At 36.4% G+C, this 16,337-nt stretch overlaps 1 protein-coding gene across 1 annotated transcript; it reads right to left on the bottom strand.

Annotated features, from left to right (window-relative positions):
• Window positions 1–917: 917 nt before the first annotated feature.
• TDO2 (tryptophan 2,3-dioxygenase) lies at window positions 918–15,175 on the bottom strand. Its single transcript, XM_054030464.1, has 12 exons — window positions 15,073–15,175; window positions 14,584–14,692; window positions 11,907–11,997; window positions 11,014–11,084; window positions 8,427–8,554; window positions 6,202–6,388; window positions 5,792–5,899; window positions 4,567–4,678; window positions 4,189–4,246; window positions 3,698–3,777; window positions 2,892–2,982; window positions 918–1,891 (listed from the first exon to the last, which is right to left on the bottom strand). Exons 1-12 carry the CDS (start codon window positions 15,105–15,107, stop codon window positions 1,738–1,740), a joined length of 1,224 nt encoding a protein of 407 aa, XP_053886439.1. The 5' UTR covers window positions 15,108–15,175; the 3' UTR covers window positions 918–1,737.
• Window positions 15,176–16,337: the final 1,162 nt, after the last annotated feature.

Below are 16,337 nucleotides of genomic sequence, written 5' to 3' on the forward strand. Positions count from 1 at the left end.
AGTGTTACTTTAAGTTGTCTTGCTGGTAACTTGTTCTGCTAGCAAAATTGAGTTAGTAGCAATACATGTGTCTAGGCTATTAAGAGGGAGGTTGCAACTTCACTTTTGTACACCAGTGAGGTAAGGCCACTCAGTGGAGATACTAAAAAGGGTTCTAACTACAGGCAGTTACTATAGCATCCAGTTTCTGAAAGGCAGACTTTAGAAACTAAAACACAAAGGAGGCGGAGTACAATGCCTCCATTTGGAACACTTTTCTATTGTTTCATAGAATTATAGAACCAGAGGTTAGAAGGGACCGCAAGGGTCATCTAGTCTAACCCCCTGCCAAGATGCAGGATTTATTGTGCTTTCTAATGAAGCCCATTTGCTGTAAGAGAAGTTTTCCTTGGATATGAAAAAGACTGGTGAGAACAATTAAGCAGTAGCATTTATTACTTATTGGAAGAATAGCATCAGTACAGGTTCCATCTGAGGTTCGATAAGAGCAATAATGAATTTTTTTGTGTTTGGGTCTTATGTTTAAAAGTTGTTGCCATCTGACTGCTATTGATAGTCTATTTCCCAGTGAACAAGCATGAAGAGTATTAAAAACTTCACCTGATAATTTGTGACTCAATCTCAACAGGCTGTAGTGTTCAAATACAAAGATTTAATAGACAGAAATACCTACTGTCTCCACGCTCTATAAGGTAATGTGTTTTAGTCCTGATTTGAGGCAAATTAGCAGAATGGTACGATGGAACTTTGTATTACTGCTATCCTTACTATACCAGTACTTTGGATAAATAAAAAGGACTTCTCTTTCTAATGCCTTCATTCTGGAACTATTTTATACAACTAAATTCCTTTTAAAATAAAAAGAATTAATAATAAGAAATAAAGAGTTTTACGTTTTTAACAGCCATTTATTTGAAGTGAAAAAATGAAGTATGAGACAAAGATAAAGTATATAACAAGTATTTAACAGAATATCAGATATTTATTTTGTTACTGTTTTATAGTTATTACACTTTTATTATGACATAAGAATCGAGATTTTTCTCTTTTCATATAAATTATTTAGGAACACTGTCAGGTCCAATTTAGCTCAATATTTAGACTTTCTAAAATGTAGCTGTATAAAAATCTCAGTACAATAAAAATGCCCAACAGGGACATATTTTAAAAGTAAATAATAATCATCCTCAAGCATTTGCTACTGTGTGAAAACCTGAAAATTGACTAAACAAAAGTAAAACTGATTAGTCCACTTTCATTGTCCGAGCTGCCAGAAATGCAAAAATAAGCATAAATATGGAAGAGTAAATTTAGTTTAAATAATCCAAAGAAATTTTAGAAATCCTATGTGATTTTTGGTAACAGAAATATTTCTGTAAAGATACTGAGCAAAATGAATCCCTAGCATTAACCACAGAAATCCAACTGATCCAGTATTGCTAAATGTCATTAATATCTCTGTATATTGTTTCCTTTAGCAAACTCTGCCTTTTTATTTCTGTAATGTTTTAAAAATACCTCAATATGCAAATGTAGTAGTTAGTATCAACTCTAAATCATAGTATTTTTAATGTGTCCAAAATTTCATCACATGCTTTAAATCTTACAGCCTGGCGTGCATAAATATATATACATGCTTTGTAACATTTAATAAATTTAAGGGACCTCACAAAAGGTCAAAACCAGTTCATATGACAGTTCAAAGTTCTTTAAAATGGATCACCATGGAAGGGTTCTTTAATCTGAATCATCACTACTAAAGTAGGAGCTGTCACAATATTCTGCTGTGTAAAGGAATTTATGAATAGTTGGGTTCATCTTTGGTATCCAGTGTCTCGGCACCAAAAATGTTGAGAGGTTGAACAAATCTACGAACACCTTGTATCTGTCACTGAAAAAATAAAATCAGATGCATTAACTTTAATATGGTAGCCTAGAGAGGCCATAATTGGCTCTACAAAGCCTAATCTTGGTTCAGATCTATCAAATTACATTACAAAGGGTCCTGGGGACTCCCAATGTGTTTGAATGATATACTACACAAGCTAACCCCCATGATCTTCTAATGGAAAACATCCACTAGTTATGACTTCAGATTTTTTCCACCAAGTGTGGCAGTTCAGACTAGAGCTGAATGACACAAAGTTGATTTGGATTCATGTGGTTTCAATCTCCATGATTTTTCATTCTTAAATGAGCCACAAAGTGAAACTCAACCAAAACTGCCTTCATGTCAAAACCATGTTTTTTCATGGCTTCTACTCACAGTCATTAGCTGATTTAGGCTTGAAGTTTAGGTTCACTGGAAAGCCTAAGAGCCTTTTGTAACCCTAGCCCAAGTTACATTTGTACTAAAACCCCAAACCTGGTGCATTTCTACTTTGACTGTTTGATGAAAATTACAGACAATTACTATCTCAAACATCATTTCAGAGGAGTGAGCTAAATCAATATGAGAGCTGTTGCCAAAAGCAACAGAGTGTTTGAAACTAATAGTTGCATAATACCTTCTACCAAAAAAACAAAACAAAAAGATTCCAGCTCGAGGAAGAGATGTTTTCATGTATGCTTCAAACAATATAAAGTGTTTTTTGCATTTTGCTCTCCAGGCACAAAACTCAACTGTCAAGGTGTAGGTACTATTTATATAAAGACGCCAATGTTCAAAGTGTCGGTAGACACTGGTTATGTAATACTAATTGAAAATAAGCAATATGTTTGGGCCTATACTCTTTTTTTTTTCTGGAATCTTTCACTAATACTAAAATACTTTTTACATGGATCTGATGAAATGAAAAGTATTATTCATATTAATGTAATGTACTGTATGCAGATTAAGGAGTGGTAAAGAATAATATTGTGAAGTTTAAATATTTTTTCTTCATGCTTACCTCACTGTTGAGCGCAAATACTGATAGCCTGATGATCCTCCAGTGCCAGCCTTGCTGCCAAGCATTCTGTGCACCAGGCAGACATGGTTGTCTAAGCAACAGAAATCAATAGAATTTGGCACTTATAACTTACTTTTTATATTAAGTTGCTGCTTTAGGATACAAACAAGGGTTTGGTTATAATGGTGTTGACCACTGAAATTCCAATTAAAGCTGGCCAGATAGAAGTTGTATTGTATCACAGTTTCATGTGAGGTACTGAGGTTCAGGGGAATGCTTATGACCATTTTCCTGGGACATCAGAGATAAAGGTCATAGAGAGAGTGACCCACTAGGTCATCAGGGAGACTTTATCACTCTTCAGCATGTTGCATATTGAGTAAGGAGTACTGTTAACTGTCATCCCATAGATTGCAACATGTTTCACCCTGTTATGTAGACAGGGGGTAAGAGAGTGCAAAGAATGTTTGGGTAGAGAAGAGTCATGAGGGGAGGGGAGAAACTGGGAAATATACAGTAGTTCTCTTAGATAAAAAGATGTTGCCCCAATTTTAGGCACATCATGGAGGTGATAGGTTTAGCTTCAAAAGGAAGGCAATAGCTGTTCCATGTATATGCATCAACAGCTAAGGAAGTGTCACACCTGCCCTCTAGATCAAAGCAAAAGCAGTTGTCCTTAGAATAAGAAGGGGAGGAGGTCTTCTGAATTCTAATTGAACACACCTTGGTTACAACTATAGTAATAAAGGGAAAAACAATCTTGTACCTAAAAGAGATACTACCACGATAAAGAAGGGGAAACTTACATCTCCATTTGGTCATGAGTATATCAATATCCATGAGAGAAGAAAGAAGCTGAAAAGGAACCTGAAAGCGAGGCTCCTCTCTTGAAAAATGAAATACAAGACACAAAGAAAGTTCTTATTACCTTACTGATATTTTCTTATTGTGCCATGTTTGTCAAAGTACCACTTCAAGTGTGCATAGCACTGACTTTGGTAATTTCCCCACCGCCCCCAAATTTCTTCTACCAATACAAATACAAAAATCAGTATTCTAATAGGTGCTTTCACCCTCCTAAAATGTGAGTTGCATTGTGTTCCATGTTTATAGCAATTTGGCCTTAGGAGAATTTAAGGACCCTGCTAAAGTACAGTATATGATTTAGAATAGCTTTTCAACAAATCGCAAATTGTGTACATACACAATTTGTGGTGTATAATACATCATCTACCCTTGACTTCTTCCTTTTGTCACCATTCCCACTAAATCTTGCAGAAATATCACCTTACTGTACCTGTAGAAGTAGATCATTAAAGCTCCTTTCAATGCTTTATAAGAGAGTCTTCTTTCTCCTGCAAAATTACAGATGTTATTAGTTTTTGCGTTAATTTTCCTGCAAATGTCCAGAGTCCACTATAGTATACAAAAATATATGGTAGGAAAAAAGTATACATTATAGTGTTTAGCTATCAGAGTTGCTTCAAAAGTAGCTGTATACAGAATTCCACCATTACCTGGAAAATTGCCAAATCATAAAACTCAAGATTTAAAAAAAGCAAATCACACGTAACTTTCTAAGATAACTTTCTTCCTTGTATTTTTAAACTTCTTTTCACAAGAGGTCCAGTTACTGTTATCAAATTATCTTTTTCCAGATGAGAACATAACCTACCTTTACTAAGAAGATGTTCATGGCGTTTTTCATCAAATAATGAAATAAGAATCTCTTTTTGTTTTTGAAGTTCAGCCAGTAGGTCCTCTTTTTCCTCTGACTCTTGTTTGGCCTTTAAAATATAAAACAAAATAATTGTTTTTAGAAGAGGCCTACAGTTTTTGAATTATTTATTATACAGTTGCAATTTTCAGCATCATATCTCTATGAATTTACACATTTTGAGTAAGGACCAGGTTTTCAAACAAGTTAGATATACCACTGCCTATGCAAAACACAATTATTACAACCAGTGCATGCACAAATGTACCTAAATCACCACATCAGTTAGCCAGTTTTCATACCTAGTTGAGATCAATGCATGCACAAGATGGGAACACAATTACATAATTCTTTTTTTTTTTAAATCTGTCCTTAAGTTCTTTGAAGTCTGATTTTATAGTTTCTTCATTTGAATGAAGAAAGAAAAAGAAACCCAACATTTAGAAAGACAATCTTAGAGCTGGTCAAAATTTCCTGGATTTTGTATACAGAATTATTTTTTTCATTAAAAATGTGATTTGACCTAAAGAAATTCATTTCCAAAAATGAATTCTCAAAACTCACGAGAGAATTTTGTTAGATACATAATCATTCACATCTAGATATTTTTTGTCCTCTTGAGCAACTAAATTATTTGTTTTTAAAAGCAAAACATTCTTCTCATGCTAATATTCATATATAGTTCAATAAGTTCAATATCAGTATGTGGAAATCCCTTCTTGTCAAACCCATATGTACCATTTAGTAAAGCTATGTGAAACAGCACAGTTCCACCTCACAATGGTGTATGCAAACATTTCCTTCCATACGGATTCCCATGGGCTTGTTCTTAGAAGAGCTGCACTTTGATCTTCAGACTCAAGTGCCTGGGGTGAAATTCTGGCCCCAGTGAGGTCAATGGCACAACTCTTATTGATTTCACTGGAGTCAGGATTTCAACCCTGTTTTTTGCAATCAAAAAATCACTCAAATAGCACATGTTTTAGAAGTCAAATTATAAACTGGCCCATATATGCCCGAAACAAATGCATAGTTCCATTGCTCCTTAAAAACAAAGTTTGTTTAAGACTGAATGAACCAAGGGAAAGGAACAGTGATTGGGTTAAAATGTTAACTAAAATGGCAGGATTTTCTTTTATCACATATCTTCTGCTTATTGATAGACTAAGGATACATAATTTACCTGAACCATTGCCAGTTCCTCTTCTAGACTTTTTAACACATTCACTTCAAATTTTCCCCAGAAATTAAATCCTTCTGGTTCTAGTCCTGGTGTTCTTTCCAGCCATGCCTTAAAAATAAAATAACATAAAGCAAATAGGTGATACAGATCATGAGTTACTCTTAAATTATCCCAGAGTTGGAAGACAAACTCCGCACTTCTAATCCCATCTAACATTGACTCCCTCTGTAGACCCGGACAAGTCACTTCAGCCCAAAAAAGTGTTTAGGCATCTCACTCCCATTGATTTCAATAAAATGCCTAAATACCTTTGAGAAACTGGGAATTTCTTGCTCAAATCAATTTCTCCTTCCAAAAATAGGGTAAGAATACTACTTTAAAATAGGGCAGGTCTAGACTTAAACACTTACCTCCACTAATTGCAGAAGTGTTGGCTCCTGCTCTGATTTAAGCAGCAGTTCATTCTCATGTCCCTTGAAGTTATCACGGTAATGCCTTCTGTTATAAGGGACTCTCAGGCTCTGTGGGACACCAATCTTATTCTCTAACAGGCGAAACTGCAGGCTCTGAAAACCAGATGCTGGGCTTAAGTAATCTCTTTGGGTATGGAAAAAGATAGAGTAATGACATATTATTTCAAAAATAAGGGTATTTTGTGGTTTTCCTATCCATAACTAAAAAAAACTATATAGACATTTCTAACATTAAAAGCATATCAAATAGACGCTCTGATATACCGCAACATTGACATTTCCTTTGTTGCAACCCAGATATCACAATGAAAATCTGATTTCTTTATTTTTAAGTAAATAACAACAAATATATTGAAATCAATATTTAAAAAAAAAACATGTTCAGAAGGAAATTTAATATGAATATTAATTTATTTCTAAACATACATAGCCAAACAGGTATTAAGAAAGGTGTCTTGAGTCATTAAAATTAAAATAAACTATAATATGTTCATTGGTGTTTAAATTATTCCATAGATCAGAACAATGTTTTGTCTGGTTTTTTTTCTGGACAAAAAGATAAGGTGTTGGTGTCACCATGGCTAGTTTTTTATTATGTGGGATCGATGTAAAATTAAACCATGTTGGCAAGTTGGAAGAACTAATTAATAAGGATAGCCAGGATTCCCATTTCCTGGCAAATTTAGTGGTTCAAAAATAAGGGATACTGTGGTTATAATAATGGAATTGAAAGTCATTGACTTGGTTGTATAATTGCCTATTATACAATAATACATTTCTGAAAATTGCATTTGAGGATCTCTCAAAATAGAAGGTTAATCCACTTATTTTCTCTCTCCCTGTGTTTTTTTTTTTTTTTTTTTTTAATTTAAAAATGGGAGAAAAGGATTATGGCAACCTTTAAGGACCATGAGTGATGTTTTCTGGGGTATTATGAAGTGGTAATAAAAAGTGGAGAATTAGAAGGCAAATATGTAGGTTTCCAAAAAGATTCATGAAGGGATGGGAGCTGGATGACATGACCACATGTGACCCAAGTGGAAACCACAGGAAAGTTAGAAATGGGGGTGCATGGAGCAATAGTGGAGCTTGGGTGTGAAATTAGGAGTTCTTCCCTGGAAGCAAGACAGGCAGATGGATCCCAGAAGCCAGGCCAGCAGCCAGAAAGAGCTATACAAGCTTCCAGGCAATACTGTCTGCTTCTATCGGTAGATGGAGAGGAGAAATTCCTGGTAGGGAAATGGGGAAGTGAAGAGAGATGGAGGGTCAGTGGCAAAAAGCTGGCCGCAACATGCTGCTTCCCACAGACTTTGGAAACATTATATTTCAGTGATCCAGGACCACTGCAAACCTTTTGAAGTTTAGATGTGTGAAGCCCCAGAACCAGTGGGTTAAAACATCTAGCTCATGCTCTAGATGTGGAACATGGGTTTCTCTCACCCACACAAGTTTATGAATTGACATAAAATGTTGCAGAGAACATGTGGCTGTGAATAGTGTAAGGAAATTGCTAAGTCTTAACTTGGCATTAGCAAATGACAGGACATTTTGATTATTTACATACTGTTATTTTAGTTTTGTAATGGTGATCTCAGCTAGCAAAGTCAGATACAAATAATTAAGACAAACATCTGTTTAAAAACCTCAGAATACATTGGATTTGCAATCAAGTTAGAGACCATTATTGATCTTTATCTTTTATTAATACAGCTGCTTCTCTTCGAAATACACACTCATTGTGCTGACCAGGGACGGCTCCAGGCACCAGCGCAGCAAGCAGGTGCTTAGGGTGGCCAACGGAGAGGGGCGGCACGTTCGGCTCTTCGGCAGGAATTCGGCCGCGGGTCCCTCAGTCCCTCTCGGATGGAAGGACCTGCTGCCAAATTGCCACCAAAGAAGAATGAAGCAGCGGCGGTAGAGCTGCCGCCGAAGTGCCGCTGATCGCAGCTTTTTTTTTTTTTTTCTTTTCTTTTTTTCGCCGTTTGGGGTGGCAAAAACGCTGGACTCAGCCCTGGTGCTGACCTAATTGATTTAGTTCTTCAGCTGAGTGGTAGAGGCTCAGTCTTTCAGTTCTGAAAGTCCTGGATTCAAACCGCACTGTTAGCTCTAGTGAGGACAGTTACATAAGCATTGATGCTAATCAATAAATAATAAATATTTACCTGAAATCAAAGAAGTCCAATGCAGTCATAGTTTCTAGAACCGAAAATTGCTCCACAAGTAATTTAAGGATCATTGAAATTCTGTGCATTCGAGCAACAACCTTGAGCATGTTTCTCTCATCTCTCACCTTATTAGAAAAGAAATATTTATGACCAGATTGAGAATGTTGATCTGATAAGCCATTTATACCTGTGTGTTCTACCCATCAATCTCTTTTAGGATGTTATTCACCCATCACTGCAGTGTCTCAGTGTATTCCGTGTAAAAATCAATAGCAAAGTTTGTATTTAATGTAGACTCACGCATATAACTAAAATCATACGTTTTAGGCTTTATATATACACAAAAGATCAACTGTGAGGGCTTTTTGCTCTGGCTGCTTACTCATTCTAACTGGGTCAGTTATAAAGGAGTTATTTTTCCCATGTTTTTAACTCAAAAAGTTACTGAAAGAGTTGTGACACCTTATAGACTAACAATTTTACTTGGGCATAAGCTTTCATGGGCTAAAACCCACTTCATCAGATTCATGGAGTGGAAAATACAGTAGTAAGATATATATAGCAGTACACAAATCAGATGTCAAGAATTATACATTCAAGAAACAGTAGGAGAATGCTTCAACCTCCCTGGACACTCAACAACAGACTTAAAAATGGCAATTTAAAAAAAATACCCTTCAAAAAACAGACTCCAATGAGAAATGGCAGAATTGGAATTAATTTGCAAACTGGACACCATCAAATTAGGCCCGAATAAAGACTGGGAATGGATGAGTCACTACAAGAACTAAAAAATAAAACTAATTTCCCCATGCTAATTTGCTCCTACTGTTACTCGCACCTTCTTATTAACTGTTTGAAATGAGCCACCCTGATTACCACTACAAAAGTGATTTTTCATCCTGTTGATACTAGCCCACTTTAATTGATTTGTCTCAACTCCCCACTGGGTAAGACAACCCCCATCTTTTCATGTACTGCTATATATATCTTCCTACTGTATTTTCCACTCCATGCATCTGATAAAGTGGGTTTTAGCCCTCAAAAGCTTATGCCCAAATAAATTTGTTAATCTATAAGGTGTCGTTTTTTTGCTGATACAGACTAACACGGCTACTACTCTGAAAACTGAAAGTCTAGGCCAAAGTCATTCACAGTGTAATTCAATTAGAGACAATGGAGAAGCAGGCCAGAGGAAACAGGAGAGGTAACGTGGCTAAGAAAGTGGTGTGGCACAGCTGAGAAGATGCTTGCTAGCAAACAGAAGAGGGGATAAAGGAAGAAATAGGAGAAGTGAGTGGGGAAGGAACTGCAGAGCAGTTCCCAAGTCAACTTTGTGTCAACACGGCCATTGCCTCCAATGGGGTCAGGCTTCCACTTGAGATTGCTAAGGCAGTCAATGAGTATAACCAAGAAATACCAAACGAGGGATGAAAATGCTACATTTTAATCTTTTTCATAATCCTCCCACTGGTTTCTGAATTTCAATTTTTCAACAACATTTTAAATTAAATTTCAACAAAATATTACTTTCATGGAGAAACATATTCCATTTTAGAGATGGTTAAAATTTTCTGAATTTCAGATTTCAACAAAAAATAATCAACATATTACATTTCAGAAAAAAAAAAGGGGGGGGGGCTAATTTTTCATGAAACTTTTTGCATCTTTTTCCCCACATTTTACTACAAGGTCTACTTCCAAACAATGCTACGTGTCTTTATAATATCCACAAGTGCTGGATTTTCATTTACAACTATCAGTTTATTATTAAAGTCCCATACAGCAGCCATCTCTGATTGACAATGCATCAGAGGAAACTCAAGAGTTTGTCATTACAATTCATAAGTGTATAAAGAATTTCACTTTGGGGCAGTGTTAATAAATGCTCAAAATATTCACTTTTTTTTTTCAGGTTTCATCATATAACCATCTGCTGTTGATTTGATAATTCCCCTCACCAGTTTCATCAAATCACATCCAAATACTAGAGATTTTTTTCCTATTTTATTTACCAGCAATTTATATACTGATGGATAAAAAAAACATTAAATATTTTGCATAATATTTTCTGGACCAGAAATTTCAGAGGTAAGGGACACTTTCAACATACAAATAATAATTTTAAATAATTTTGCTATTTTAAAAAAATATAGGCAGATAGATGGCCTATGGGACATTGAATTGTATAAAATTGCTGGTATATAAAACAGGAAAAAGTCCTCTAGTATATTATTTATAATTTTTCTCTTAGCCATGCTTTTTTGGCAGTAAAATAATTCTAGGTTAGTATTTGCAACCCACACAGATAACCATCATCAGAGCTCTTGAGTAGTTTGGCCAAAGTGATTGCTCCTGAAGAGTGATCTGTGTGGGTCAATTACTTTAGAGGATACAGTCCTCAGAACAGTGCATGATTTTACAGATCAAAATATGTGGACTATCATAATGGCAAAGTGGTATCACTAAAGAGCTGAATTTCAGCCTTAAATCTAATTTTTGGGGTATGTGTTGATTTGGTAAAAATCAAACTTTCAGAAAGAGGCTTGGGTTTTCATACAATAAATATTTGTATATAACTTACACGGCCATTCTGAAAGATCACCCGAACTGAGTCCAGTTCCCACAGAATCTGCTTAAACCAAAGTTCATAAGCTACAATAAAAAAGGCATTGTTAGTGTTAATTTCATTGCCATTGCTGGTATGTAGAAAGAAGTTAGGCAAGTAGATTAGGAGGTTAATTTTCAAATTTATTGTTAAACCTTAATTTAAAATTAATGTTCTATTTCCATGTGATTGGGGTGTAAGAAATACTGATTTACAAATGTACCTGCTGTTTAAAGAATCTCTCCCTTCTTCAGACCATTGTTGCATGGACTAATTTAGCACCTGAGACTGTTAACAGAACTAATTACAGTATATTCACTTTTAGAACTCTAGGGTGGCATATACCATATTAACAACAGTTGGGCAGAGGGGAAAACCTGGCCAGGCTACCAAGACAAACCAGTCCTCTTACACAAAGCACCATGAGATGTGTAATGTCCAAACAGCTAAGACAGAACCTCAGTTTTAGGATGTCTTCTAAAAAAGACCCAAACACAGTAAACAACATAGTACTCATTTTACTATTTTAGATGGCTGAATCTGCTCCACCACAATTGAAGCTACAGTTCTGAGGAGTCTAGGTGTTCTAAACCTGAGACTTAGGTCACTAAGCCATCTCCATTCTTATGTATAATTAATTATGTTGAGGGGTATTCTCATTCTCTACTAAAACTCTTCAGGTATGGATTATGGACTCACACACACACACAAATACTGTATTGGCATGGAAATGGAAGAGAAAGCTGGTATTCGTGTAGGAATTTATAACTATATCCAAAATCAAAACAATTTCTGTGCATGTTTTAGCACCAAACAAACAAATGGTGTGATTGCACCAAACAACAACCTTTTTCTGTCCTGTAGCTTACCTTGATGGGTCACAATGAAAAGATGCTCATCATGGATCTTGTTTCCTTTTTTTTCACTCTGCAGCTCTTGAGCATTCAATATTTTGTCCAGCTTTAAAAGAAAGAATTTTTGTAATAATCTCAAACTCCACTGTTGGTTTTCAACAAAATGTTCCTGATGGGAACTTATGTGAATATTACAAAAAACAAACAAAAACAAAAAAAACCCACAGGTTTTTAGTTGCATTTTATTTATTCTGCACTTTAATAGTGAACCAATCCATTGATTTTTTCTGTTGTTTATATCTGGGAGTAGATGAAAGAAATATGATTCTCCCACCCTCAGTGGAGCTATTGGCAGAGTAAGGTACTATTTGGAAAACATACCTTATGAGAAGGGCCTTCCCAAATTCATGGCCATGAAAAACATGTCACGGACCATAAAATCTGGTCTCCTCCCGTGAAATCTGGTCTTTTATGTGCCTTTATCCTATACTATACAGATTTCACGGGGGGAGACCAGCGTTTCTCAAATTGGGGGTCCTAACCCAAAAGGCAGCAGAAGGGGGGGGTCACAAGGTTATTTTGGAGGGTCACAGTATTGCCACCCTTATTTCTGCACTATCTGAGAGCTGGGTGGCCAGAGAGCAGTGCCCATTAGCCAGGCACCCAGCTCTTAAGACAGCATTCTGCCAGCAGCAGCGCAGAAGCAAGGCTGGCAATACCGTATCATGCCACCCTTACTTCTGTGCTGCTACTGGTAGTGGCTCTGCCTTCAGAACTGGGTTCCTGGCCAGCAGCTGCCACGCTCCAGCTGCCCAGCTCTGAAGGCAGAGTGTCACTGCCAGAAACAGCACAGAAGTAAGGGTAGCAGTATTGCAACCAACTGTACAATAACCTTGTGACCCTCCCAACTCCTTTTTGGGTCAAGCCTCAAAGGGGGGGGGGGGGATAGATCAGTGGTTTGAGCATTGGCCTGTTAAACCCAGCATTGTAAGCTCAATCCTTGAGGGGGCCACTTAGGGATCTGGGGCAAAATCAGCACTTGGTCCTGCTAGTGAAGGCAGGGGGCTGGATTCAATGACCTTTCAGGGTCCCTTCCAGTTCTATGAGATAGGTATATCTCCATATATTTAATTATAAATCCATGAAATTTCAGATTTAAATAGCTAAAATCATGAAATGTATGATTTTTAAAATCCTATGCTTGTGAAATTGACCAAAATGGACCATGAATTTGGTAGGGCCCTAATTATGAGAGATACTGGAAGTCTAGACGCTCAGTCTATTTAGTTTATCAAAGAGAATGTTAAGGGGTGATTTGATCACACTCTAAATACCTACATAGAGAAGAGAAATTTGATAGAGGGCTCTTTAGTCCTGCAGACAAAACTATAATGAGATCTAATGGTTGGAAGTTAAAGTTCAACAAATTCAGATGAGAAATAAGGCACAATTTTTCAACAGTGAGGACAATTAACCATTGGAACAAATTACCAAGGGTTGTGATGGATTCTTCATCACTGGAAGTTTTTAAATCAAGATAGGCTGTTTTTCTAAAAGATATGCTCTAGTTCAATAACTACTATTGAACTTGAAGCAGGAATTAATTCAGGCAAATTGCCTGTATTATGCAGGAGGCCAGATTGGATGATCACAATGGGTACTTGTGGTCTTAAAATCTATTAATCTTTAACATGAAGAAAAATGGCAAAATCTAGCCATCTATTGACTTTTAGATACTCATGCGTTCTTTCAGGCAGTATAGTTCAGAAAGCCATTTGAACAGCTTTTTCATTTGCTTTTTATTAAAGAAGATAAGGAAGGGATGGGAAAGGAAAATAGCTAATGTAGTCTATAAATCATATGTGAATGAAATTAATTTTCAGTGAGGCAGAAGTCCTGTAGAAAAAAATGCTCTGGTGATCATCTTATTAAAGACCGTATTGTATGCAGACACACAAACATGCTGAATCAAAGTTGCCCGGGAATCATATTAATGGCATTTCCTAAATTCTGAGTGCTTGACATTGTTCTTTTAATGAAGGTTGTTTTTTTAAATGTAATTATATAATTTTTAGGACAAATTCTGTATAAGTCTAGAGTAACTTAATTTATTTCAGTTTACATCAGTGCAACTGATGAAAGAACTGGGTCCATGAGCTAAACTTACAACATTTTACAAACACAAACCTTTTTTTTTCAGATTACTGCTCAGGGATTTAATCACAATGGCTAATGAGAACTGCAGAGCCCCTGCTGAGCATACTGAAAGTTTGCCCTGGGTAACCATCTGCCAAAACAATGAATCTTCTGCTTTGCTGTGATTTATCAAGGTGATGTGTTATATGCATCTCAGTGTAACTCTCTACTTGAACCCTTCTCCATTCACAATTTAGCTGCAGGGCTAAAATAATTGTTTTCTCAACAAGTTAAAAAATAATCAAGCATCCCATTAATATTAACGGGTATGTGAGCTGTCATGGAATCTGGGGTGGGAGTTTGTTTAACTCAAAGGACAAGAGATATAGATGCCTGTGGATACATCCTGAGAGCTGGGAGTGGAACAGGGATCAGAAGGACTTGCCTGGATTGTTGGCCTTTGCTGGCAGAAGGAGGGAAAGGAAAGTGCCATATGTCAACATCTCAAATTGTAACAGGCATCAGGGCAGTAACATAATCCAATCTTCACACTTACATGTAGATAGTCGCAATAGATAAGTCCACCTTTGCTGGCTTTATTCAGCCCTTCTTGTGACTTGTCTTCTCCTTCCTCATCCTCCAAAGACAGTTTATTAAAATTAAATCTAGGAATAAAAGAAAATTACTAAATAAAATAACAGAGCTAAAAATGTCAGAGCAGTAATTGTGCCTAAAATTTAAGCATTGATCTGCTTCGGTGGCTCAGTTTCGCGAACATATATGATAAGCAAAATAAACCGCATGTATCTATCTTCAACCTTTATAGCATACACATCACTATAGTATCTAAGTACTTTCATATCTACTATATCCCAATAGCCAATACTCAAAAGAATTCTTAGTCCAGCTTCCTTCATTCAGTGTTGTCTATATAGTTATTTAAATCTTGGTAGTTAATATCCTCCTTTTGAATTTTAAACTTAACATTCACATTGTATCTATCCTGTTAACTGACATTATGCAGTAAATAAAGAAATATACTCACTGATATTTGTTCCCCCAAAATGGGCACCCACTCATGGCTCCAGAATCCAATAACTCGCTGAGCAATGTTCCCCAGGGATATATTCTACTAACATTCCCAAACCTGCTGTAGCTGCCTTTTATGTAACCTGATCTTAGTGTACAGGCCAATCCCCTACTACTCCATCTGCCCAACCCTGTCATTCAGTAATTATTACAGAAGGTACCCGGACACAAACCTCAGTAAGTATTTGTTTTATTAGCTGTTTAGTTAGTTGAGTCACCCAAAACAAGAAGAGTTGCAATGCTCACATTGGTCAAATGTCACATACTGTGAGCAGCTTTCACTAAAGTTCTTCTGACCTTGGTCATTTTCAGTCAGGCACATACTCTGGGATCAAAGCTAATACAAATAAAAAAAATCAATGGGAATTCTGTGCATGAGTCAAGGGCAGAATATGGCTCTAAATATTGAATCTCATGGATTACTGAAACAGGATTGTAATCTTTAAACCCTAAAGTCAAAATTTGAAGGCACTTTTGATTAAAAAAGAGTGAAGTCTGTATTGGGCAGAGATGGACTATATCCCAAAGATGGCCTGAACCCCTTCTGGAATTAACTCCAAAAAAATTTTTTTTTAAAGATTACTTACACAGTCACTTGCCAATTAAAAGCAAAACAATTATTTTATTAATAAATATCCATGTAAATTCTCATAGGACAAATAACTTCCCAGTGGTTTAAATATAGTAGGGTTTCTTAACTCTTGAAATATATTCCCAAGTAAAAATCCCATTCATATTTGTTGACAATGGTTACTCAGTTCTGTTTAATCATCAGCTTAACCACAATGGAGTAACGTACACATATGTTGGAGTAGTTGAGATATGGCTCTTTCTGCTCTGTGCCCCCAAGTTGCCAGGATTTTCAAGAGAAACATTATCAATGTTCTGTTTTATTGCAAACACTTCGGCCACTCCCCTAAGCATCAGAGTCTGCCTCTGATACCTCATGACAACCCTCTGGTGCCGTCAGCTGCTCTTGCCCCTGTGAACTAATACATTTTCATACCTGGGGTGTGTGGTAATGGAAGATATAAGCTTCCAAATCAAGTGACTTTAAAGTCTTTACAAATAAAAGGATAAATTGTGCTTTTAACACATTAGCCATGTAAAGAGAACATTGAGTGACTGGAGCAACCAAGGAGGAATGATGGGGCATTCTGCTGGTGCAGTGCAAAAACCATCACAGTACTTTGAACACTTTCTGTTCTGATTCAGCAACAG

Source organism: Malaclemys terrapin, chromosome 5, assembly GCF_027887155.1.
Source record: "Malaclemys terrapin pileata isolate rMalTer1 chromosome 5, rMalTer1.hap1, whole genome shotgun sequence".
Taxonomy (NCBI): Eukaryota; Metazoa; Chordata; order Testudines; family Emydidae; genus Malaclemys; species Malaclemys terrapin.